The 24,815-nt window shown below is 48.1% G+C and overlaps 8 protein-coding genes across 8 annotated transcripts; 3 read left to right on the plus strand and 5 right to left on the minus strand.

The window, feature by feature from the left end:
• Window positions 1-586: 586 nt before the first annotated feature.
• N7447_002048 (Glucose-repressible protein Grg1) lies at window positions 587-922 on the minus strand (the record flags this gene model as incomplete). The annotated part of the gene is made up of 3 exons (XM_057226324.1): window positions 587-603; window positions 661-844; window positions 908-922. 3 exons carry the CDS (start codon window positions 920-922, stop codon window positions 587-589), a joined length of 216 nt encoding a protein of 71 aa, XP_057090340.1.
• Window positions 923-5,695: 4,773 nt separating this feature from the next.
• Window positions 5,696-6,082, plus strand: N7447_002049 (uncharacterized protein; the record flags this gene model as incomplete). Its single annotated transcript, XM_057226325.1, has 1 exon — window positions 5,696-6,082. The coding sequence occupies one exon, from the start codon at window positions 5,696-5,698 to the stop codon at window positions 6,080-6,082; it is 387 nt and encodes a 128-aa protein (XP_057090341.1).
• Window positions 6,083-7,011: 929 nt separating this feature from the next.
• On the minus strand, window positions 7,012-7,644 carry N7447_002050 (uncharacterized protein; the record flags this gene model as incomplete). The annotated part of the gene is made up of 2 exons (XM_057226326.1): window positions 7,012-7,433; window positions 7,620-7,644. 2 exons carry the CDS (start codon window positions 7,642-7,644, stop codon window positions 7,012-7,014), a joined length of 447 nt encoding a protein of 148 aa, XP_057090342.1.
• A 2,177-nt stretch (window positions 7,645-9,821) lies between these two features.
• On the minus strand, window positions 9,822-11,823 carry N7447_002051 (CAAX farnesyltransferase subunit beta RAM1; the record flags this gene model as incomplete). Its single annotated transcript, XM_057226327.1, has 7 exons — window positions 9,822-10,080; window positions 10,139-10,408; window positions 10,468-10,585; window positions 10,645-10,772; window positions 10,861-10,935; window positions 11,012-11,167; window positions 11,387-11,823. 7 exons carry the CDS (start codon window positions 11,821-11,823, stop codon window positions 9,822-9,824), a joined length of 1,443 nt encoding a protein of 480 aa, XP_057090343.1.
• A 1,321-nt stretch (window positions 11,824-13,144) lies between these two features.
• On the plus strand, window positions 13,145-15,559 carry N7447_002052 (Zn(II)2Cys6 transcription factor domain-containing protein; the record flags this gene model as incomplete). Its single annotated transcript, XM_057226328.1, has 2 exons — window positions 13,145-15,398; window positions 15,459-15,559. 2 exons carry the CDS (start codon window positions 13,145-13,147, stop codon window positions 15,557-15,559), a joined length of 2,355 nt encoding a protein of 784 aa, XP_057090344.1.
• A 3,103-nt stretch (window positions 15,560-18,662) lies between these two features.
• On the plus strand, window positions 18,663-20,813 carry N7447_002053 (putative RING and UBP finger domain protein; the record flags this gene model as incomplete). Its single annotated transcript, XM_057226329.1, has 1 exon — window positions 18,663-20,813. One exon carries the CDS (start codon window positions 18,663-18,665, stop codon window positions 20,811-20,813), a length of 2,151 nt encoding a protein of 716 aa, XP_057090345.1.
• A 280-nt stretch (window positions 20,814-21,093) lies between these two features.
• On the minus strand, window positions 21,094-22,185 carry N7447_002054 (3-demethylubiquinone-9 3-methyltransferase; the record flags this gene model as incomplete). Its single annotated transcript, XM_057226330.1, has 1 exon — window positions 21,094-22,185. One exon carries the CDS (start codon window positions 22,183-22,185, stop codon window positions 21,094-21,096), a length of 1,092 nt encoding a protein of 363 aa, XP_057090346.1.
• Window positions 22,186-22,651: 466 nt separating this feature from the next.
• Window positions 22,652-24,596, minus strand: N7447_002055 (putative C6 transcription factor (AmyR); the record flags this gene model as incomplete). The annotated part of the gene is made up of 3 exons (XM_057226331.1): window positions 22,652-23,062; window positions 23,119-23,566; window positions 23,629-24,596. 3 exons carry the CDS (start codon window positions 24,594-24,596, stop codon window positions 22,652-22,654), a joined length of 1,827 nt encoding a protein of 608 aa, XP_057090347.1.
• Window positions 24,597-24,815: the final 219 nt, after the last annotated feature.

Here is a 24,815-nt window from a genome sequence, read left to right on the forward strand (position 1 = left end):
TAACAGTGTTTTGGTGAACATACTGGCACACAGCAGGATTGGACGACATGGTTTTGTGTTCTTGTTTTCGCCTCTGCTGCCAGTTTTGCCCAGTGATCACTGATGACGTAACTTACACAGCTTCCCAAGGTCCACGGTTGACTCCAAGTGAGTGTTCAAGGTGACAGATTCAATTGAAATCAGTAGAATGACCTATAGTCTTCAGTAGAGGGTGAACAATATGTAGAACCTTCTTGGCTTGTACATGGAAATTACATATTCCCATGACGTCATATATGGATGGGTCTGATCAGACAAATTCAGTTCCCAGATTTCCAAGATCCCAAGATTGCTTTCTGGATTCGAGGTTGATCATTTTAGGCGTACATATTATTTCTATGAAGTGGCTGTTGCGAGTCAAATAGGTATGTAATTACGGAGATAATAGAGGAAGTTTGTATGCACATTGCGTGCAAAGTTCAAGATATATTTCATCAAAGTAATTCATTGGCGTAAGTCATCTTAATATTGTACAGGCAGAATCACCTAAGCGCTAGCAAAAGTGGTATCTCATTATCCCAATAGTCAAATTTCCGTGAGCACCCGTTTAGTGCTTGGTGGCCTCTGTATATCATTAGCATTGATTCCACGCCACAACCTTGTGGAGTTCAATATTCTTACCCTTGTGGACATCAGCCTTGGTGTTGTGGGATGCCTCGTCCTTCTTATCGACAAGGGCGTCTTTTGCGGCGCTGGCTCGGCTGCCCAAGCTGGCATTGGAGTCCTTGGCAACGCCCTTGTTGGCCTCCTTGGATGCCTCAGCACCACCGCCCTGGACAGTCTCAGCGACGTAGTTAACGGCGTTCTGTATTCAGATATTAGTACTTTTGAAGACAAATACGTTATCCAGAGACATGATGATGCGAACCTTGGCGGTCTCCATTATGATGTTGTTGGAAGGTTGTTGGAAGGTTGTTGGAAAAAGTTTGGAAGTTTTGAATGTTTGTTGATATGAAGGCTTGGGGATTGTATAATGAATTAAGTGAATGGCAGAAGCAGGAGGGGCTTCTTATAGTAAATGGCAGGGTGTTTCGTAGTAGGGTTTATACTATGATGTCATAGAACAAACAAGAACCAACTAACTAGCCAGCTCGGTGATGTAACAAAGGAAAAATTACTTGTTCTCACATGCATCATGACAGAAAAATCCACTTTATTAACTTGTTCTATATTGTACAATAGCAATGTAATCTAGGTTGGGGTACATTGTTAGGCCATTTCCTTGGAATTGTGGGGGAACAGATTAGTATTACACTCCTATGATGCATGTTCAAAAGAACTTTGTTAATTTTTGCCATCAAAAACAGGTATTATACAATTTGAACAACGTAACTATCAACCTCACTAGTATGTTGTGACTGGTGAATCCTTGTGTTTAACCTCGGCTATAGCAGTCTAACAGCATAGAGCCCGAGTTCAAACATTCATTCAGCAAGGAGCACAAAATAACTATACTATATCACTAGATAACGTATTTCACTACCGAGTGGGCCACCACTACCGAGTGGGCCACCACTACCGAGTGGGCCACCCCATCTAACCTACCAATTTTAAATGCATTTATCTCAACCAAAACGCCATTAAATTAATTCAACTAACTAAGTGGTCTATCTGGACATGTTTCTCTTCTATGCCCTGGCAATCTGCATATTCCACACCCCCGGGGGGGCCGCGTACGTGGCTGAATAGTTGATTCTCTAGGCATGCCGGGGCCGGGGGGAGGTGCTTCAATTGCTTCTTGTTGCTGCATAATTAATGCAGAGGCTTCTTGAACTGAAAGGCCTTCTTCGGCGGGTATCTGCTTTCGGGATCGAGTACGCTTTTGCTTCTGCTTCTCGTTGGCGGCGCGTAATTCCTTGTTTTCTTTGGCGAGTAAGATAGCACCTTGCATTGTAAGACGGAAGCCTTTCACAAGCTGGTTTAATGCACGATCTGATGGGCTAGGCGGGCTTCGAGATCTTGTACGAAGTAAAGCTTTGATTGATGAAGCCTGACGACGTAGATCTTTCTCTGTAAAAGGGGTTTTTGGTGTAAAATTCCGGCTTGATTCACTACCCCGGCTAGCTGGGGGGTTGGAGTTCGAAGCCGAATATTGAGCTTTGAAATCACTCTCTCCGGTAAAAAGGGGACTAAACCGGCTGCTCCGAAGCTATTTTTAATAGTCTCCGATTTAAAAGCTTCAATTCGTGCGAGGGGGTATGCTTCGAGGAAGTCAAGCTTATCGATATGGTTGATCCCGTTCCGCATTTTGGTTTTAACCATCCGACCGTACGATCGTTTTAATACCGCAAAACAGCTAATATCCAGAGGTTGTAAAAGATGAGATGAATGTGCTGGCATACAGATTGGTATCACCTTATTTTGCTCACAAATTTCGTCAAATTTAGGCGTTAAATGACTTCCGTGGCCGTTAAGTACTAGAAGCCGATACCCCCCTTCGTACGCGCAGAAGTACTAGGAATAAAGAGCTTTTCTAGCCAACGGAGTCTAATTTCATCAGAGGTCCAGCCGTTAGGGCTTACTTCGAAACGCCAGTTCTCCGGAAGGCCTTCGAACCATGATTTAAGAAAGACTTTGCCTTTAAAAATCACACACGGAGGGAGGGCCCAACCTGAAGCATTCGTACACTCAATTGTAGTCACCCATTCACGATTTCCAGGTTGTAAAACTCCTCTTCGACTAGGTAAATCACTTCTCGTAATAACCTTCATAGTTGAAACCACTCCCATAGCGAAACCGGTCTCATCGAAGTTATAGATATCGTCGGGGTCGATTCTAAATTGAAGGATTGTCTTTTGAACCAGATTAAACCACTCTTGAATGATTTTCGGGTCTTCGCATTTCGCACGCTCGTAGTTATACCGTTTTGAGAATCGGGAGGAGAGGAGAGGATGCCGTTGTATAAATTTCGTAACCCAGTTTTCGCCGACCGAAAGAACCGGGGTAGTTCCACGCTTTTGAAGAAGAAGATCCGCCATTTCTCGTACCATAGAGTGCCGGGGGGCCCCTCCACGAGAATCCATAGAGAGTATCCATTTTTGAAGAGATTCCTCCTCGAGTTCTGTTAATATATGACTATTGGCGCGTGTTTCAGGACGAAAGGTATCACCAGCGAGGCGGCGTTGTAAGGTAGAGCGGGGGACTTCGAAACGGCGCGCCACTTCACGAATTGAAGAGATTTCTTGATTCTTAAAAGCCTGGATAGCTAGTAAGATCCTACCCTCTTGCTCTATTGAATTTCTAGAGCGTTGAGAGCGAATTGGTGGCATGGTGGGTGGTTGAAGAAGAAGGGGTTAAATTAATTGACGCGTTTTGGATAGGTGGCCCACTCGGTAGTGGTGGCCCACTCGGTAGTGAAATACGTTAACTATGACCTTGACTATTCCTACGGGTTCGAAGCAATGCAAATACTATTACATAGTAGAGGGTAATTTCTGTCATATACGGCAGTATATCTGTAACTATATTTGCTCGTATATGGATATGATGAACATAAATTGTAGCCTCCTTGTGTCACGAGAGACAGGATAATTCCCTTGACACGAGCTGTCTTTTCCAGGTTTCTTCAATCAGACATGGATTTCAAAAGATACATTCATGGATAATAAGCAAATATAAGATTTTTCTGACTGGCAAGATAATCATCTCAGGACTAATATTCTGTGCTAATGCTCCGCGTTGGTATACGCGCTAGCCCCCTCATCTTGGAAACTAATCGGGCTTAATCACCGCGGTTATGGGATGTGATGGTCATCAGATAATCCCTGTTTAGGAACCCACTATGTCATACTCGCAGCGGCCCTTCTAGATCTTCTAAGTCGATATTAATTTGAAACAGACCCCTGCAGTAATCTTTGGAGCGTAGCGCCCCCTGAAGCGCCAATGCACATCTATCAAGTTCTGAGAAATACAAAACGCAATTGTATGATAGTGAGCTAATCAACTTCCAAGATTGAGATGTTTTCTCTACTTCAATATGCAAACTAAAGGGGCGGGGTTGTAACACGCGAGCACATCCGAGATTGATTTAATCGCCACTCTTTTGTGGAAATACTATTGTACATTAAATCAATTCTTGTTGAGTTATCCTAAGACGCATGTGGCCACCATTCCCTTGCCTACCAAAATAATAACAACTGCCTTAACCACCTCAGTATACACAAACTTAAAGCCCGTAGCAGTCTCACCCATGTTCGCCTTATCAGCACATGCAGAACATTCCGAAAACTGGACCTAACCAAATCTCACAGTATACCAAGTCATCAGCTACATCAAGATTCTCCGTTATTGATCTACTCCTCATCCAACCCAGATTCGTTGCACAGAGGCATTGCTTGCTTGATTGCTTTGCTTGCTCTGGCATTTTTTTTAGACTTCCCCTTTTTGCTAGTCGCGTTATATAGCGAACTATCCTGGCTCTGGGTTTCTTTTAATGAAATTGTTGAAATCGATTAGATACACATGAATGAAGTAACAAGAAAGGAGGCTTGAATTAGAAAGTCCGATAGGTATCATTCCTCTCTCTCTAGAAGGTAAAAAAAATGAGGTAACCGGCGACTTCTGAGGATATTTTCAAATTACAGTAAACTCGAATATAATACGATTGTGTAAATGAGGCTAGCTGGGTCCTGTCAAGGGTAAAAGCCTTTTGTTTTTCTTATAAATACGATAGCTACATTTCGGCTGTATCTAAGCGGTCTAGGATATCCTCGGACCACAAGCTCAGTCTAGCTCTTGTTTTCAATGAATAGCCCCAGTATCAGGTTTCACAGTCCAGCGGGGCTCAGAACGTCTCTTGCACCCAATTAAAACCATGGAACTGTGAGTCTTGCGACTCCATTTTCGCTGACACCATGCAGTGGAAATCTAACTGCAAGTTCCAACCTTGTGGCGATGTTTCTATCGGCTGGAATGAAAAAGATAGTATTTGCGATTTGGAAACTACGGTAGGTGACCACAAGTGGAAGCGGATACAGGGACACCCACCGCTGAGCCTCAGTACAGTCAGCCTCGTTAGCTTCCAACCTGACAGACACAGTCAATATCATGTGAATGCTCCGATAATCCTGTCTCCAAATACAATGAGTATGCCTATGGAGGCCAAGAGGTGTGTCATATTAGATGCTTAGTTGTGCCACCGGGAATATTCAGGTTATATAGCGCAAGTACCTGCTTGGATGTTTTCTTAGCACCATTCTAGAATGAGCGAGCAAATCTCAAGCGAGTTAAGAGCAACCAATGATACTGTTCTTCGGGTATGGTACTCTGGCTGTGTCACGTTGGAGGGCTCAGGTTGGAAAATTATCCCGCTCCTTACATGGCAGTTATCTATATAGCGGGAGAACAACCCGTCTGGTTAATCTTCCTATGTTTGACATCCTCCAGTCTCCTTGGGTTTCTTTTCTCTTTGCTCGTTTTGAGATATCCTCTCATGAAGAATTGATACACAAACAATTAACAAAGCATGTCGAGACTGAATGCCATTATACTCGAGCACAAAGAGCTAATCGAGTCCCGGTGCTTAAATAGTCGATAAGTCCCACGTCAACTTCCGATACTCAGCATCAATATTTATTCTAACAATCTAACAATTCAACAACCCAATATTCCAGCAGATCATCTTTATCTATCTTCTTCGCTCTTATCATCTTCCAACATGTCGAGAGCCACCTGCGATTTTGAGCGGGGAATGAGTATCAAAAACATGAAACAGATATGGCAAGCACTTGGTATCTTCAGCCGGCATGAAGATCGGAGGGCAGTCGGACGTATTGTTGAGCTAGTAGTCTACGCTCCTCTCTACGGTACTTACTTTTATAAAAGGCATTCTCACTACAGAGAGTATAGACTTCGCAAGCCAGATCTTTTACTAGCTTTGTCTACTCAGCTTAATGAGCTCCCAGCGGCTGTAAGGGCTCATGTTCCAGATGATGACGAGCTTTGTATGCGCCTATACGATCTTCTCCGATTCATGCGATATACTCATTCCGAGCAGGGGTGGAAGCCAGAGGAATGGGACTTTCTAGAGAGTGTCACTCAATGACAGATCTCTACAGAGAGAAAGAATGCGGTGTATTTACTATCAATGGGAGCGGAGAGGGAGAGAGGGGAAGAAAAAGAAGGGAACAGGGGCCTATCTATTTACATGGCTCCAACTTTATGGGTGGCATAATTTCAGTAAAGGCCAACAATTGAACGGAAGTGAAGAGGTATAGACACGGCTGACAATCTACTATTTACTGCTCCGGCTCATTGAAAAGAGTGACAAGTTCAAGAATGAGGTCAATCGAGGGCATAGAACATGATGCAAGTACAGATGTGAGATTATTCCTACTTTTGGTTCATACCATTTTTTCAAATATATTGTGTTTTGACGTTTATGGAGAATCCACATCCAGACAACACTTCCCTTCTCCTCCAGTATCTCAGATCTAAATGTATAATTTAAGAACGTCTAAACACCAGGCTTTCTCTGGTAGAGGTCTTCCTATCTAGCTGTCACATTTGGAAGCCATGCAAGCACTGTGAGCTAACATAACTAGAAGTAGAAGCAAATAGTGATATGAATTCAACAAGAGGTGTAATGGTTTGCACAGTAGATGTTGAGAACAAAGTTGGTGGGTATTAGTATTACCAACAGCTAATTCTAACTCTACCAGTGTACGCCAGTTGTCCACAAGTTGGCGAGTCCTATGACTAGGCTAGAAATTTAACACTATCAAAATCAAACCGCATAACATGAATTCATCGCTAACCACCACTCGTCAACAAATAAAAAAGTGAATCCACCATCTAGAAAAAAGTATCAATAGTCCAACCATAACATAACCAAGAACCACAAATCAGAACCATTCAAAATACCACAGCTTTTCCCTCTAAAAAGTCCACAATCATACCAAAGAAGCGTAGTCATCAGCATCCATAATGTCATAAAGTCATAACGCCCTCCTCTAGCCAAATCAAACCTCAACCTCAAATCCTCCCTCCAAATCCACCCCTATCATCCCCCTCGTTCCCAATCCTAACGGGACTACTTCCCCCACTCCAACTTCCGCCCTGTGAACTACCACTCCCACTAGCACTCCTGCTCCCAGACCCGAATGAAAGCACATCATCCTCACGAACAGTCTTTCGTCCTGCGCCAATGGCAGCACGCATGCCCTGCACAGCGCCGCCGTGCTCATGACCCGCAGGGTACCTGCCATCATTGACGGAGAAGTTGCGACAGATAAGGTAGGCACGCATAGCGGCGCTCTCGCGTGCGAGAGTCTCGTTGCTGCAGATGCTGTCGGTTTGGTACTCGCGGTTATTGACACGCACGGTGCAGGTGTATCCACTGCTACTTATGTATGCGTTGTAGATTGGTTCGGGCCAGTTGCGGCGCCGGCAAAGGCCTGGTTTGAATTTGGTTAGTTTGATTTTCTAGTTGGTGGGGTTGGTTGGGGGCTTGGTAAGAGGGGACAGTATAAGCCCTGGGTGCTTGCTTTTCTGTATTGGATGCTTGGGGGTTGGCTCGTGCTGGCAATGATGCATGACATACATAGCTCGGGGAGGAGGTAGTGGGGAGAGTGATGACATACTGGTTAGGTAGAGGATATAATACATCTTGGGATTCAGACTGGGCGCAAGCAAGCCGGAAGCAAGAAAGACGGGAAAACTGGAGACGGGCGACGATGACAGCGTTGCCACTCGTCTTACTGCAACGAATTGCGATGATTACTCCACACACATTGGACGGATCTGGCTTGCAGGGAGACAGCTTTAGGGCGGATGCTATGCTGCCAGCTGGTGTGCAGTCAGGATATATGCGGATCGTGATGCCCAACGGCTGGCGGGACCACGTTTGCTTTGCTAGTAGCGGGGAGGATGTGCTGGCGTTCCAAACAAAAGCACTATTATAATGCTAGTAAAGGCCAATATCTAATTCAAAGAGGAGGGGGGATGAGAAGCACGAGAATGAGAGCAATAGAGAGGGATTGAGAACTAAATCAAAATGAAAGAAGTATTGGAAAGATGTCACACCCATATACAGATATAGTAGAACCGAGTCTCCCCCCCCCCCTCTCTCTCCGTACAACAGGGGGAAAAAAACAAAAACAAATTAATGAGGGGAACAGAGCTGCTGCTTGCCATATACTTGATTACTTCTGGAAAATAGGTGGGGCTTTTTGCATTGATACCCTTCCCAAGTCATACCGTGAGCTGGCCGGTGTACACAGTACCAACAGAGGGAAACGGTTGCAATTGCGACAGCGCACAAAGAAACAGAAAAAAAGAAGACATCTGGTGTCAATGCAGATTACCTGAAGAAGAAAAAGGTATTGAATTAGAAAGTTAAAACTACTAAGATTTTAATACCCACCGTTGAAAGATTCAAAGGGGGAAAAAAAAGAGAAAAGACGAGTAAACAGTAAACAGTAATAGTAATATTAAGCAGCTAGTAAACAATCACATCTCGAAAGAGACCCTAGGACACGGATCTGTAATCCGAGTATAGACTACCTCCTTCAAGTAAACAAAGTACAAGAGAAGAGAAGAGAAAAAGATAGATGCCCGCAAACGCCAGACTCGCATTGGACCTCGAAAAAGACCCCAAAATAAAATAGTAACAGTAACTCAAACGGGTGTTCGACGTATTTCGTGTGCCGTTTTCTCGGCAGGTTTTTACTGATGCGCTGGCATATCTCTTTGCCAGTAGAACCGGGAGTCACCGTGGGTAAGCTGTCTGATTATGCCCCTGCAATTCGCCGATCAAAACATAAACATTCTCGGAGACTAAGAGACATCTTGTAATCTGCAGAAGAATAATATCTGAAGATTATGGATCCTAGTATTACGGAGTGATTGGAATGAAATAGCGGGTGCTATAGTGGTGCTATATTATACTTCGTACACAGGTTGTTATTTTTTTGTGACTTCTCGGAATAGCCTCTTCATTTCATTTTTGGCCCCGCAGACACATCAAAGTACAATTAAATTTGCCGCCCTGCTAGATATCGAGACGCGCAGGGATGATTGGCGCCAAGGAGGGGCCGTTCATGTTGTGCAGAACGCGTCTGAAGAGGGGTCAATGGCTTGTGAAAGGGCTATGAGTCAATGAAATAATCAAAGTAGACAAGATCAAGTGGGTAATCGGGTGAATTGGAATATCGGAGAATGGGAAAATGCATGCACGCCCCGAGGAACTTCAATTACTCGGGCATCGGACGCAGTGATGAGCTGGCATTGCAGTGGGGAAAGGCGTTAGATTTATCTGCATATTCTGATGATTACGTTTGCCCTCTTGGGCCTCCTGCAGCTTATGTCTTTGTGGCAAACACATTATGATGTACATCGTAGGAGCATTTCATATTGATCAGCGAGAATGGCGGGAGAAGTAAAATCTTCATTAGCGCTGAAGGGGGCGGGGGTTATTTTTTTTTTTTGAAAACTTCGGAAAATCGGTGAAAAGACTGCCAGCGCAAAAGAAAAAAAAACCCCTAGATTGGTGCTGTGTGCTATGACCTATGTCGTAAAGTCATACTCGGGCCCCCGACATTCCCAACCCAACCCCTTGCGTCTGGGTCTCGTTCACAGCATCTTCCTTGGCTTGGCCAAAACCATCCTCGTGGCTCCCATGTTACAACCGCTGCTATGACCGTGGGACTTGCAGTCTCAAGCATCCCAGACTAGTCGTGCATATGCACTCGCTCGGAGTCCTGGGTTACCAATGACACCTGCTTCAACTTTCTGAAGCCAACCTCATCCGTCGTGGCGCTTTGTCCCGTGTCTTCTTGTTGAGGCTAGACCGTGAGGGGCTGGGTCTCGGACCAGAGCCGCATTTGCTCCGCGGCTTTGTGGGGGATCACATACAAAGGGTGCATTGGCTCTAGCCGGTCACCTCTCGAAAACACATTGCCCGGATCGCGGCTCAGTGAAGTCTTCCAGGAAAACGAGGATGAAAAGTTGCCGCTTGAGACACTCGAGTCTGTCCGGTAATGATGGTTTTGAGTGGCGCTCAATCCGGCCATAACGTAACAGGTGTGGTATGAATCGACATGTCTGGGTCCTGGTCAGCTACATGTGCAAAAGGGACTGTCATAGATAGGAGTGAACATACTTGCCCGGTTTGTCACGAAGACCACCATCGATCCCTTGACAACATCCAAGGATGTATCGGGTTAGACCTTCGCGACTGAAAAGACTGTTGGCTGGTGGTTCGGTGTTATTCGGCTTTCCCTCCAGAGAGGATTCAAGCAATGGCCAGCATCCACCAACCCAATGGCTGTAGCATCCATCTACCAGCTTATTTGTTCGTCCGGAAAGTCCACCTTCTGGGGCGGACTGGCGTGCGGACAACCATGACACTAACATGGGAATATCCATGTGCCTGTCAGGAACCATTAGCATCTGAAAAACAGAGCATTCTAAGCTATAGTAGTCGCGCACCTGTTAAAGATCTCCTCGGGAGGTCCCACAATTGACAGGCATGCCAGAGCGCAAAAGGCGTATGCCCCATGGGCCTCCGACCCAGGGCTACCGGAGATACCTCCTTCAAAGGTTTGGCCTAAGGGCAAGCGTCAGCACATCTCAAGCCTGCTATAAACCAAGCCATTGGACTCTTACATCGTGAGAGATATTCAGGAAGACCACTCGTCAAACTCTCCAATCCGGCTTCCCGCGCTTGAGAGCCCGGGGCAAGCGTCAGCGGCAGATCAAGTAGCGAAATCAGAGTCATGGCGCAGTATGCGCCACTGCATTAATGACAGGTCAGATCTTGCATCGAGGAAGGGGAACGGGATCACAAGCAAGCGCCTGCCCCAGCCCTGTAGTTTCACTTACCGCACATCTTCCTCCCCGCCCTCACACACACGAAACCCTCCATCTGGTTGCTTCAATCTGCTGATCCATTGCCACCTAAGGAAGCCGGAAAAGGGTCAGACGCACAGGATCAACCAAGACGCACAGCAGGAAGCTGCCGGTGACAACTCACATCGCGTTTCGATCCACCAATCCAAAGGCTTCCTCGCTTCCAACCATAGCCAGCGACAGGATGGCTGCATAACTGCCTGCCAGATGGGATGTCTGGCCATGACCGCCGCCAAAACCACCTGTGGGGTTCTGCATCGGCCGAAGCGTAGTAATCACACTAAAATAGAGAAAAGTTTAGAATGGCATTTTTTGGTCCATGTTTCACGTTGTACAGATGAGATGATCCTTTCCAATCAGGGTATATCTCCTCCAGAGGCTCTCCATTGTGTGGGCATATGACAGATAGAAAAAAGCAAATAGAAAAACGAGGGGAAAGGAAAATAATATAAAAATAAATAATAATAAAAAAAAGCAAGGATGTAAAGCATGCACGCACCGTTCGCAAAATCGAGTCGTCTCTTCTCCCAGCATGGCGAGTCCCGCCAATGCCCAATACACAATCCACGGGCGGCTGGCATCCATAGCGACGAACCCCTCGGGATAATCTTCGAGGGCATCATAGAGGAAGCTGGCGTGGATATCACGTTGCAGAGCGGGCACGCCATGTTTGTTGAAGTCCTTTTGGGTGCTGTGGATGCCTTTCAGGAATGGCAGGCATTTTTCCACCGTCGCGTTCTGCAGATCGATGGTCTCGGTGATGAGCGGGTCGCGGATGGGCGGCGGCTGCGTAAACAAGGCCGGGATCCCCGAGCGCGGTTGATTAGAGTCAGTGGCTGTAGACATGGTCTTTTTGGTTGAAGCTAATGTTGAGGTTGGGTTGGGTTTTTGTGCGTTCGGGAATCGAACTTTGCGAGGCTTCCCGATGAGCGGCATGGGGGTATTTTTGTAGATTTTGAAGCTCAAAGAAATGTAAATGGAACTTTTCTTACTATTGTTCTGTGAATGTGAATGTAAAAAGTCTAGAATTATTCTTTACCCCACTCGTTTCTCTACCGGGTATTCTCTCATCTTTGACATCACAACATGGTCTCGGATTATTCACTTCCTCGATCTTCGGCTAAACCTAGGAGTTCTCGTGGGCCGGAGATGCATACAACGTAGTCTGTATATCGAGTGCTACTATGGAGTACTCCTGAAGAGGTCCTGCATGTCACAGAAGTCAATATATATATATATATATGTGATGGATCTGACGCCATGTAGTATATTGCTTACCCTTGCTGCATGTGCCCAGGTGTCCCCCACTATCCGTGCGAAATTTTTAAAAAAAAACCAGACCTGTCCAATCTCTTGTTTTCACCAGGGTTTAGTATACTGACTTGGCACTCTCAACAAGATTCCACATAACGGAGTGTGTTGAGCGGCACGATTTACGGAGTACTTTTTTGCAATATACATACCTTAGCGCTAGATTACTACATATATTATTTTCAGGAATTCCTATGCATGGTCAGCATCTCAAACTGGGCTAAATGAGAGATACGAAGAAAAGCAGCTGATTGGATCTGATTGGGAAGGACTTTATTTTGGGGACACGATCCGACTGTCAGATCTCGGTTATTCCTATTGCCACGCAGTGCATACGCACTTTTTTATTATTATTTTTTTACTTTTCCTCTCCACTGATCTTCCGGGTTCGGTCTCACGGATGATTTAGCATGGTGTCAGAACCCAGGGGAAAATATACATAATAGTGATCTGAAATAGATATATGGAATCAAAAGGAATAGTTATGTCATATAGCTATATGGAATAATATGGAATATTTGAAATATATGAAATATATGAAATAGGAAAAAGAAAAAAAAAATAAGGCAACCTTTCCCAGTTAGGAAAGAATTCAATAGAGAGATCATGGGATCAGCAACTTAGGTCTAACAGGGTTACTCTATATCTCACCATCCCTCTTAAAATCCCTATTCCTCTAACACTAATGCAAACTAATTCCCGTGGAAGTAATTCATCGCTCAGTACTGGATCAACGTTCCCTCCACACTAGCCAGCCTCTCCACTCTCCACAATCAACTCCCCTAGCGCATTTCTTCGCTCACCGCTGCTTTGTCCCCCCCACCGCCTCACTTCCCTCTTCTTCATGGTGGTGTCACCCTTCTGAAGAAGGTCCTTTCATCCAGGCTGGTCCTTTTCTTCCCCTTCTATTTCACTTCCCCGTGATCGTTTTGACTCCAAAAAAGTCATGTCCAATGTTGATATATCCAATGATGGCCTCATTGGCGTCGAGTACGACTCCAGAGGTTATCTTCAGCACCAAACATGGCCTGTGGCGGTAGAACAGGTACCCCCACGGTCAGAAGAGGCCCATGGTCTCTCCCCGTTGCAAACTGGCGGTCACCCTATGGAACAGTCGGTGACCCATGATCCAAATCTCATGGTCGATTGGCACTTTCAACAATTACACACCCCTCAGCACCACCTCTCATATTCTTCCGAAGACCCGTCCTCGGCGCCCCAGTTTACCACTAGTTATGGCATGCCCATGCATTCGTCACCCGTGGATCTCATGTCCGGGGGCCAAATGACTGCGGGCTTGCTCGATGGTCCCTATCTGCCCATGTCAGCACCGGTCGACATGGTTCCATTCACGTATCAGGACTTTCAAGCGGATTTGATGACCTTCCCCAATGGGCTTCCGGATGTTTCATATGCCCCACACCCCGTCCTTGAAAGCAGCTCGCCCACCGATACTTACCTGGAGGTCCGTTCCTTGTCCAGCAGCGACAACGGCTGGAGCACTATCGACCACCGCCGCTCTCTCGACTTTGGTTATCCCGAACAAGGTGTTTTTGTCAACCCCACCCAGACACTGCACGATCGTAGCCTTTCAGAATCTTCATATTCCACATCATACGGCAGCTTTGTGGATATTGCGAATCCCATCGGTTCTCCCGGTTCTGAGAACAATATGGACTTGCCTTGCTATAATCATCATGGCCACGGCCATAGTTATAGTCATAGCCATACTCACAGCCACAGTCACAGTCACAGCAGCTCCATTGGAATCCACGGTACCTCCCCGACAAGCAGCGCCATTGTCCTTCGTGACCAGTCTTCGCCAGGTTCTCGCTCGCCTTCCGCAGTCAGCCCCATCGGAATGGTGCGGCCGATCCCGGTTCCGATCAAGAAGTCAACATCCCCTGCTCGATCAGCTGGGTCTTCTCAAGCATCGACCTCGCCGCCGAGCCGGAAACCGTCCCGCAAGAGTCCCATCGCCGCCAAGACCGCCGAGACCAAGGTTCGCAAGCAATCCCAGACCGGCAAGCCCGAGACGGAGAAGCGTGTGGGCAAGAGAAAGGGCCCCCTCAAGCCCGATCAACGCAAACAGGCCAGCGAGATCCGGAAGTTGCGCGCGTGTCTGCGCTGCAAGTTCCTCAAGAAGACGTGTGATAAGGGCGAGCCTTGTGCAGGATGCCAACCGTCGCACGCACGGTTATGGCAGGTGCCATGTACTCGCATTGATATCAAGGAGATTGGGTATTTCATGAAGGACTGGAAGGCGGATTACGAGCGCCACATCACCATGGGCTTCTCTGTCGGCAATATTACCGGATTCTCGGACCAGGAACGCACTCTCTTCATCACTCACGGTTATGGACAGGTCATGCCTATCAACGCTCGTGAGGTCTATGTCCGCGACGAGAAGTGCTTCAACATTGACTGGATGGAGTCCATGCAGCGTGATCCAACAGAATACGAGGTCGAGACCGCCAAACTCTCCGCTGGTATGGAGGGCATCTCGCAAGCGATGCTATCGGATTACCTTGACCGCCACATCGACGGCAATGGCACCTTTGAGAAGTTTGTCGACGATTACTTCGAGGGCACTCCTTTCCTGACGCAAATGCTCAAGACCGCCTTCCGCTTTTACTTCCGCACTAAGCTGCCCGTCATTCGGAAGGCACTCAAGCTGGTGGTTGCTTACAACCTCACCATGCATGTCACCATGGTCGAAGGTATCGGCGAGGAGGAAGGCTTCCTCGGCAAGATCAAGAACATGGGCTCCAAGTTCGCCGGCAAGACCGTGGCCCCCGTCATGATCAACTTCCAGATTAAGTATGCCATGGCTAGCATGTGGCGTGACTTGCAAAAGGATGTGCTGGAGGAGCTGTCATCACTTTACTCGAGTGTGTACAGCGGCGACAAGCTGAAGAACTGGCCGACAATCTTTATCCTGGCCTCCATTCTGCTGGCCGTGTGGGAGGAGATGCAGTTCGACAGTCACTACCGGACATCTGACCAGTCTGCCGTTGACAAGTTCTGCACCGATATGGAAACCACGCCGGTGGGCGTCATCGTCGGACTGTTCCAGGCCATCTCACAGAAGCTGCCTCCGTTCACCGAGTGGGACTCACAAAAGCACCACCAGCTGTTGTACTCCAACCCGGATGTTTGCAACACCATGACCGAAGTCCGCCAACATGTCGAGCAACACGGTAAGAGACCAACTCGTTCTGAATATTTTCGACTTGTCCGAAACTAACCCCATCTTGCAGAAACCTACCTCCGCAGCCGCACCGGCACGAAATTCAACCGTAACGACTTCGACTGCCTTTCAAATAAATTTGTGTCGCGACTGGTCATTCGCGCCAATTAGACGACCCCGATGCGCAAACGCATTATGATGATGATATTTACCACGACTGCTGTTTCCAGCGAGTACAGTTCCGCGATTTCGTTTTGAAGCCAAATGTTAACACTGAGAATATGCGAACCATTATCGTGACGATGTGCGAGCGCATCTATCGCTCTTTAACGAAGAATCCGACGGGTCCCCCTCCTAGCGAGGTTCTACCCCTTTTTGTATTGTGGTTCCGAGCGAACCGACTTTCTTTTTTGATCTAGTTTTTTCTCAGCCTTGTTTTTTTTTGGTGTCTTTTGTCATATTTACCATTTCCTTTTTCCTTGTCTTTTCTTTGGTGTTTTTTTTTTGCTCTTGTCTTTGGTGTATACCTTTCTTCGCATAGCTTTGTCTCCAGCGATGAACGAGGATCACGAATGTCATGACCGTGTACGGCCGAAGGTGTTTCTATCGTTTTGTTTTCATTTTTTTGTGGCATCTGGCACCCGGCACGGAATAGGCCAGCAATTCAAGTTAAAACAAGGCCCTGAGAAAGGGTGTGCGGGCTGTCTTATCCCCGAACCACATTCTTGGTGACGCATATCTACCGGGGACGGCGTCGGAGGGATTTTTGCAAGAGTTGTTTATACATTGCCAATGGGCCTATATGATAGTTTTTTTTTTTTTTTTCAAATATTGAATTCTTTATTGACTTGATTTTGAACTATAAGACAAAGAAAACACGGTGAACCCGCTTTTTGATACTAAGTTTGGAAGCGGGTACTGAGTACCCGGGAGACCGCAGCAGTTACCGCGCAAAGCCCCGTACCCTGTACTTTCTCACTAGCGTCCCCATCAAAAGGTCCACCCCCTCTTTTAAACGCCCCCGATAAGCAACTCAACGTCATCACTCGGGGATCTTGGATAAAGGACCTCGGGAGTGAGGCATAGAGATATAAGTGACCCATAGTGGAAGATGGAATCTAATTTATAGTCTATATTAAATATCCAATCGGATTTGCCTGTCGGAGTTTTCCAGGTGGCGTCAAATGGGCTGTTCCCAGGCACCCGTTTGACTCATCCGGCACCTTCTGGCATTTTCACGGCGTCACCTGCGCCTGACTAAGACGCCTCGCCCCCCTCATCCTTGGGTTTCCTACATAAGGGCCCTGTTTCCCCTCTTCTACTTTCTCCCTTTCTACAACTTCTCCATCCAGGTCGCTTCACTTGAGAGCATCTTTCCCTTCATACCAACATCTCAAAAATAACAAAGCCCATCATGCAGATCTTTGTCAAGACTCGTACGTTCACCCTTATCTAGCCTCAAAAGACTCGAAACTGCCTGGATCCCACCGGCCCTCTCTTGTAACTCAACCTATGGACATCCTTGCTAACATCCTTGTCTCTAGTCACTGGCAAGACCATCACCCTTGAGGTGGAGTCCAGCGATACCATCGACAATGTCAAATCCAAGATTCAGGATAAGGAAGGCATCCCTCCTGACCAGCAGCGTTTGATCTTTGCTGGAAAGCAGCTCGAGGACGGTCGCACGCTTTCCGATTATAACATCCAGAAGGAGTCCACTCTCCACCTGGTCCTTCGCCTCCGTGGCGGTATGCAGATTTGTAAGTGGTTGTTTCTTCCCACATCCTAGTCACTTGCTCTCTTGACTAACATTTGCCGCAGTCGTCAAGACCCTGACCGGAAAGACCATCACTCTTGAGGTCGAGTCATCTGACACCATCGATAACGTCAAGTCCAAGATCCAGGACAAGGAGGGTATTCCCCCTGACCAGCAGCGCCTTATTTTCGCCGGCAAGCAGCTGGAGGACGGCCGTACTCTCTCCGACTACAACATCCAGAAGGAATCCACTCTGCACTTGGTTCTCCGTCTACGTGGTGGTATGCAAATTTTCGTCAAGACACTCACTGGCAAGACTATTACACTTGAAGTCGAGTCATCCGACACCATCGATAATGTGAAGTCCAAGATTCAAGATAAGGAGGGCATTCCCCCCGACCAGCAGCGCCTGATCTTCGCAGGCAAGCAACTTGAAGATGGCCGCACACTCTCCGATTACAACATCCAGAAGGAATCCACACTCCACCTTGTCCTCCGTCTCCGTGGTGGTATGCAAATTTTTGTCAAGACTTTGACCGGAAAGACCATCACGCTCGAGGTTGAGAGCTCAGACACCATTGACAACGTCAAGAGCAAGATCCAGGATAAAGAGGGTATCCCTCCTGACCAGCAGCGTCTTATCTTCGCTGGTAAGCAGCTGGAGGATGGACGTACTCTTTCGGATTACAACATCCAGAAGGAGAGCACCCTTCACCTGGTGTTGCGTCTGCGTGGCGGCCAGTAATTGATTCAATGGTTTTTTTTTTTCTCAACTTCGATGGGTTCTATATGACCTGCATGGCGTTTGGTCGGTTTTCGAAGCTGAGGCTTCTCTTTTTGCAATGTGTTTCCTGAGGACGGCTTCTCTCTTTTACTTTGCCCACGTTATCACCATTGATATGTGATAGATAGTTCTCTACAATTCACTCTAGCAATTGCTAGTATTTCCCTAGCATGTCACTTCATTGTAATTTTAGGTGAATATATGTATAGTATTTATTCACGGAAATTGGCACGGTATGGCCAATAATATCATCGACGCAGACATGGGAAACATTGTTTATCCATCCAGCATCACACGTGTGCAAGTCCCCTGTTAATGGTTCATCGGCCGCAGTTCTCGCCACCTCACCTTCCAGAACGCGCTTCGAAATTTCAGTCGGGTTTTGCCTCTTTGCCACTCTGGCGTGCCCGGAACCATTTGTGGCGCAAGGCGCAGAAGCGGCGACAATAAAATTCCCGGTTTCATAGAAAATTTGTCTTCATGGTAAACCCTTTCTTTTCTTTTTTTTAGTCTTGAGCGTTATAGATAAAAATCGAGCAAATATATCTTAAAAAAAAAGACATATAAAAATACAATTGAAAGACAATTAAAAAGACATCACAAGCAGCTATGCATAAACGGCCCGCTATTCTTGCATTAAGTAATCACACATCCTTATCGTGATAACACGACTTCCTCTTTCGACAGTTCCAACAAGTCGCAAAAGATCCAGGGGATGCGAGCCGTCATCCGGGATGCCCGCTTACTTCTATCACCTTAGCTTGCAACTCCTCTCCCATAGCTTATCTGACGCGCCGAGCTCGCAGGGATCCTCTCTTGCGCTACAATCCGCATGGGAAGCTCTCCAACCATTTCAACAACGGAGCCAGCCTTCAACCTCCAACCGCCTATCGCCCGCAGGAGATAATAAGACCCCACCCCCAGACGAGACTTTGGCGCATCGCCAGAAAGTTATATCCACCCTCTCCACCCACACCACTCCCACCCCACCTCGAACCACTCCCTCAACCACCCCACTCGAAGACGACAAGCGCTTCGGCGCCGTCTCCATTGAATGCATTGACATGGTCACCCCAAAACACCCGCCCAAACGCACCTCGAAGCGCGGTTCCGGCTCCGCATCCACAGAATCAGAGAACCTTGTCGCCGCAGGCATCGGCACCGATATCCTAGGCGGCCTTCGCACAAAAGGCAAATATATCCCACTCGATTACGAGCTTGCCGACAGCGTTTGGGGAATTGTGCACCTGTACCGCGACTCGCAGGAGACGCCCTACCTCGGAAACGATGACGAGTACCCCGCCTACCTGAAGGGCTCCTCCGCTGCGGCCCGCCACCCCGGTGAGCAGCAGGCAACGTTGAGGCAGAGTCTAACCGGTGAGACGGGTGCTAAACAACCCGGGACGGCGGGCCTTGCAGAATACCCTTTCCCTGAGACGACTTCTTCCTCTTCGCAGGGCCCTGATGAGGATTGTACGACACTTTGTATCCTTGCTGTGCCGTCTTATCTATCGCCGCCGGACTTTTTGGGGTTCATAGGACAGAAGACTATGGATGATGTTAGCCATTTCCGGATGATTAGGACTGCGCGCGCAAATCGGTATATGGTTTTGATGAAGTTCCGGAGTGGGCGCAAAGCGAAGGAATGGCAGAAGGAATGGAATGGGCATGTGTTTAATAGCATCGAGCCTGAGACCTGCCATGTGGTGTTTGTGAAGACGGTTGAAATCCAAGTCGTGGATGCCGAAACACCACCTGCTGAGCATGGCCCTACCTCCTCTAGCCTCTCAACCCCTTCTCGGCCCCCGGTATCCTCTACCGGACAAGCGACTCTCACCGGCAAACCTCTCGCGCCACCTACCCCTGCACTAATCGAACTACCAACATGTCCCGTCTGTCTAGAGCGAATGGACGAAACCACGGGGCTTCTAACAATAAACTGCCAACACGTCTTTCACTGCACCTGTCTCCAAAAATGGAAAGGCAGCGGCTGTCCCGTATGCCGATACACGCAAGACGACTACCGCAAAATTAATGCATCCCTGAAACCAGATGAAGAACCCCAAGAATGCAGCATCTGCCACTCAGAAGAAAATCTCTGGGCGTGTCTAATCTGTGGTACGATTGGCTGTGGCCGCTATGACAACGCCCACGCCTTCGCCCACTGGAAAGAGACAGCCCATGCCTTCTCTATGGATCTCACCTCTCAACGCGTATGGGACTACGTAGGCGACGCATATGTCCACCGCATCATCCAAAATAAAACAGATGGCAAGCTCCTCGAGCTACCCGCAGCAGACTACAGCGCCCTCGACCCACCAGACTGGGGTGATGCCGTTCCCCGCGAGAAACTAGAAAACATGAGTATTGAATACACACATCTTCTCACCAGCCAGCTTGAAAGTCAGCGCGCGTACTTCGAAGAAGTCGTCGAGCGTGCCGTCGACAAAGCCTCGCAGGCTAGTGCCGCCGCCGCCGTGGCGGAAGTTAACGCTTCCAGCGCCTCGTCGCGTCTAGAAGAATTACAAGCCAAGTACGATGCCGTGACGATTGAGACGCTGCCGTCGCTTGAACACGACCGCGCGCGCGCGGAGAAAAGAGCAGATAAATTCGAGGCCTTGGCGCGCTCGTTTGAGAAGGGATTTCAGGAGGAGAAGGCTATGAATCGGAATATGCTGTTGCGGTTGGAGGGTCTTTCTAAGGAGGTTGATGAGCTGAAAGTTGCGAATGCGGATCTGGTAGAGCAGAATCGCGATTTGACCTTCTTTATTAGTGGCACGCAGAGGTTGCAGGGCCAGGGTGAGGAGGTTGAGCAGGGGACTGTTTCTGTGCCTGATCCGCCGGCTGCTTCAAAGAAGAAGAGGAAGGGGAAGGGGAAGAAGTAGTTCCGGGAGCGAAATTTTTGCCTTTTAACTTTTGCTTGGAATTGGGAGTGAGTTGGGTTTGGGATTATATTCTTTTGCGTCCCTGATAGGGATGCGGTTGGGTGGTTATATGCATTTAGCGATGTGTATCGAATACACTGAAAACGAGTCAATGAATACATGTATGAATTTATGAACCATCGAGATATGCAATGAGCACAAGCTCAGTAGAAGTTAAGAATCAAATAATATATAAATAGCTCAAAACAATGCAAGTATAAATACACACCTCAAATCTAGTCTAAGCCTCCTTCCTAACAGCCCAGAAATAATTCCCCCAATCCTCACTCCCAGGTACCATTTTCCACCCAATACCAGGAATATAAATAGCACCCACACACTTCCACCTCATCCCCTCCGCAACCGCACTCCCACCCCTCGAAACACCCGTATCAGCAGCCCTCATCAACGCCTCCTGCAACCACCCCTTAACCTCATCCGGGTTAACAAACTTACTCCACTCATGTGTCCCGCGCGGCACAACACCAATTGGCCACGGCGCTTCAGCAATAACCTGGTTCAAAATGAACGACGGCAATGTCCGAGAAATAGTAGATCCAATTAGCCAACCACCGGGCTTGAGTGCACGAAGGCAGTTTGTCAAAAAGCTTAGCGGTGTTGAGGTTTTCGGGTCGATGTGTTCAAGGACCTCGAAGAGGGTTACGACGTCGTATTGTGGGGGAGTGACTTGAGTTGAGGGAGAGCTGGAATTTGGTGGGTTTGGAGCGGAAGTCGAAATCGGAGCATTGCCGGCAAGTACATCCTCCAGCGTGGTGTTGAGGTACTTGAAATGGCCTGTGCGTAGGTGCGTGTCGACAGTTGGATCCATGCGCGCGTGCTCGCGCGCCATTTGGATTAGATCTGTTGAAGGGTCGATTGCGGTCATTGAGGCGGCGAGGGTTGGGGTTGGGGCTGGGGATGTTGGGTCGAGGGGGATTGTGCGTGCGAGAGACTCGGCGAAGATGCCGCCGCCGCAGCCTACGTCGAGGTAGTTGAGGGTTGCGGTGGAGGGGGTGGAGGGGGTGGATGCGGTTGGACTTGAGGTTCCTTCTGCTAGGCAGGAGGCGATGAATTCGTGGCGGAGGGGGTTCATTAGATGCAGGATTCTGGAGGGGCCCATTGGGTCCCACCAGGAGCTGGCGAGGGTTGCAAAGTGGGAGAGTTCATCGGCGGAGACTGAAGATGTTGAGTGCATGCGGTTTGGGAATGTTAGGTTTGATGAGGTGGATGCGGGCGTGGTTAGGAAGTAGTTTGATGAGGGTCTTGTTGAGCAGAGGTTTGAGCGGAGAGCTCGGACTGAGAGAGGGAGGGCACGGGATCGGAGCGAAGCCATTGTGTAGGTAATGGTGTTGGTTGTGGGCGAGATGTGAGGTTTTGGAGAATTGTCTCCGGGGTTTTGGTGCTCTAGTGAGCTTTGGTGGATGCGGAGACTCGACGATTATCTGAGAAATTATTAATTGCGTGTCTCAAGGGGTATTCAAGGCAGTAGAGAGCATACCAAATAGAGAATATACCGAGCAATTGGGAAGAGAAAGTCGCATGAAGCCGATCACCAAATTGGAGATGTCGAGACAAACATGCCAAGACAATTTGACAGTTCACAAGCTATGAGCTTCCTCCTCAACTAGCTGTACATCTACTACACAATGGTCATGGATTTGATGCGTTGAGGCATTGATCATGTTCTATAATTCAGTTCTGTCTTCATATCATAAAGAGCCATCTAGAAAACTCCACGTGGTATCATACAACAAAAGAAATCCGTATCACAAATTCAAAACAGTTGGCAAAGATGCCCATCATCGCAACAGACAATTATCGAAACCCATTTCCTGCGGAACATGTGCATGAGGAACTGACTTGGCCTGGCCATCGACATCATGGATGTCAATATCCTCAGAGCTACCAGCGTAATCCCAGACATGCTGCCCAGACCATGAAGCCAGCTGGTCCGGCACAGCGGCGCCGAGTATAGGAAGGAAATTCCCCGTGGTGATGTTGCAGTCGAGTCCAAGCACGTTTCTGCAACGATCCAGCAATGTAGGGAAGAGGTACGAGGGCGAGCCACGTATTTGAGAAAGCGTGTGAAGTATACCCCACAGCAACTCGTTTGGATCAATAGTCGACTCGGCCAGCCTATGGACGGCCTTTGGTCCAAGCGACCTCGTCACATCGGCGATAGAGGATCCTAGATCAAAGAGTTTTTGCTCCTATAACATTCAAATCAGTATACGAATACGAACAACTTCATCTCGGATTGACTTACCATTCCAATTCCGTGTGCATCAACAGCACCCTGCGATGCGGCACCAATCACGCTCATCACAGATTTACCCACGATCACTGGTAGGTGGAATGGCAAAACTGCGTCATCGCGCGAAGGCTGTGTGGCATGGCTCATAGACAGTTTCCACATCATCGTTTGCAGCCACTGTTGCGTGATCAAGATATCAACCTGCTGTATCTCAAGGACTCCCTCTAGGGAAATAGCCTTGCACAGGTTGGATTGGATGGCGGAGGTTGGCGGCCTCTCCAAGATGCCATCTCCGCCACCGGCCGAGATCCAATCATAAAGGTTCGGGGTGAGATTCTCAAAGATGTTGATCAGGTTGATGAATCCATAAGCCAGTATAGGATCTTCCGAGCAAAGGACCTGAGGCTTGTGGATAGAGCTGCGCAGCATAACCGGCTTCGCTTGCTGGAGAGCATAACCTCTGTCGAGTCACAAATTAGCACCAGTCCAAACCACCAATTGCTTCAGAATCAGACCACTCACCTTTCTGTAATGAACAAAAGCCAGAACACACGTCGTCTTTCCTCGGCTTCTTCAACTTCATACTCTGCATACGTCGACTCGCGATGCAAACCAAGTGTAAACGCAAACGAAGTAGCCTGGCACAAAAAGAACCAAGCCTGGTCCTGACGATCAAGATTCCCATACGAGGCAAACAAAAAGAACGAAGTCAGAAGAGACTCGGTAGTAAGTTCATCCAAAACATCACAATCGCGCCGCGCCCGCACGGCCTCCGCAAGAAGCTCTTCCCCAGACATCAATGATTGTCCATCCCCAATACTCATACTCTGCAAACGCGCAGGATCTGAGGCTGGCGTCGGTCCATCCAGTTTCAACTGGATATGCGTAGCCGCACACAACGATGCCAAAAAGGCATACCGCTGCGCAGACAACTGCCCGGGCTGGTTGCAATCCAGCCGGAGCTGCTCCCCTCGGACCACCGGCATAATCGGGAATAAGTACTTGAGGTAGATATTGACATGGACGAGCAGAATCTGAGGTGAGAGACGGCGGGCAGCCGGTCTCGCATATCCATAGCCATAGCCAATGGCGGATTCCACATTTGAGTCGGTGGAGCCCGGGGACGAGACAAGTTCTGGAGGCGGCAGGTGGGAAAAAGTATCCGAGAAGTCCTGGCCTGAGAACTGCGAGTCTGTAATTATGAACCCGGGCGAGATGGGCGAGTTGAATTGGTAATCCGGAATCTCGCCGGTGCTACCATCCTCGGAATATAGATTCTCAGAAGGGTCGAGTCGGGATGAGAGAGGATGGATCGGGGCTAGGGGATATAGAGTGCGGAATTTGGGCCCCTTGCGACGGAGAACGTCGCTGTATGAACAGGAGAGAAGTAGCCGTTGACATTTATCGCATGGTAGTTCCCGAGAACATTTTATTTTGCGACGGCGACAGTTGTCGCATGCTTGCTTTGGTTTGGATTGTTTGGAGGACATTGCTAAGTCTTGGTTAGACCCAGTAGAGGCTGAATATCATGTTAGGGCAAGATTTAAAAAAAGAGGTGTGATTTGGTCCGGGAACTTCCCAGGGTGTGGCTCATTATAATAAAAATCACAAACCTGGGGAAGCGCGGGGGGTGGCACAAGGAAAAAGAAACCCCGCATAGGCCCCTGCGTTGGCGTTATGCTTCATTACTTTGATATTACTTGCATGGA

The sequence above is a fragment of the Penicillium robsamsonii genome (genome assembly GCF_028829455.1).
Source record: "Penicillium robsamsonii strain IBT 29466 chromosome Unknown utg000001l_segment0_segment0, whole genome shotgun sequence".
Lineage (NCBI taxonomy): Eukaryota > Fungi > Ascomycota > Eurotiomycetes > Eurotiales > Aspergillaceae > Penicillium > Penicillium robsamsonii.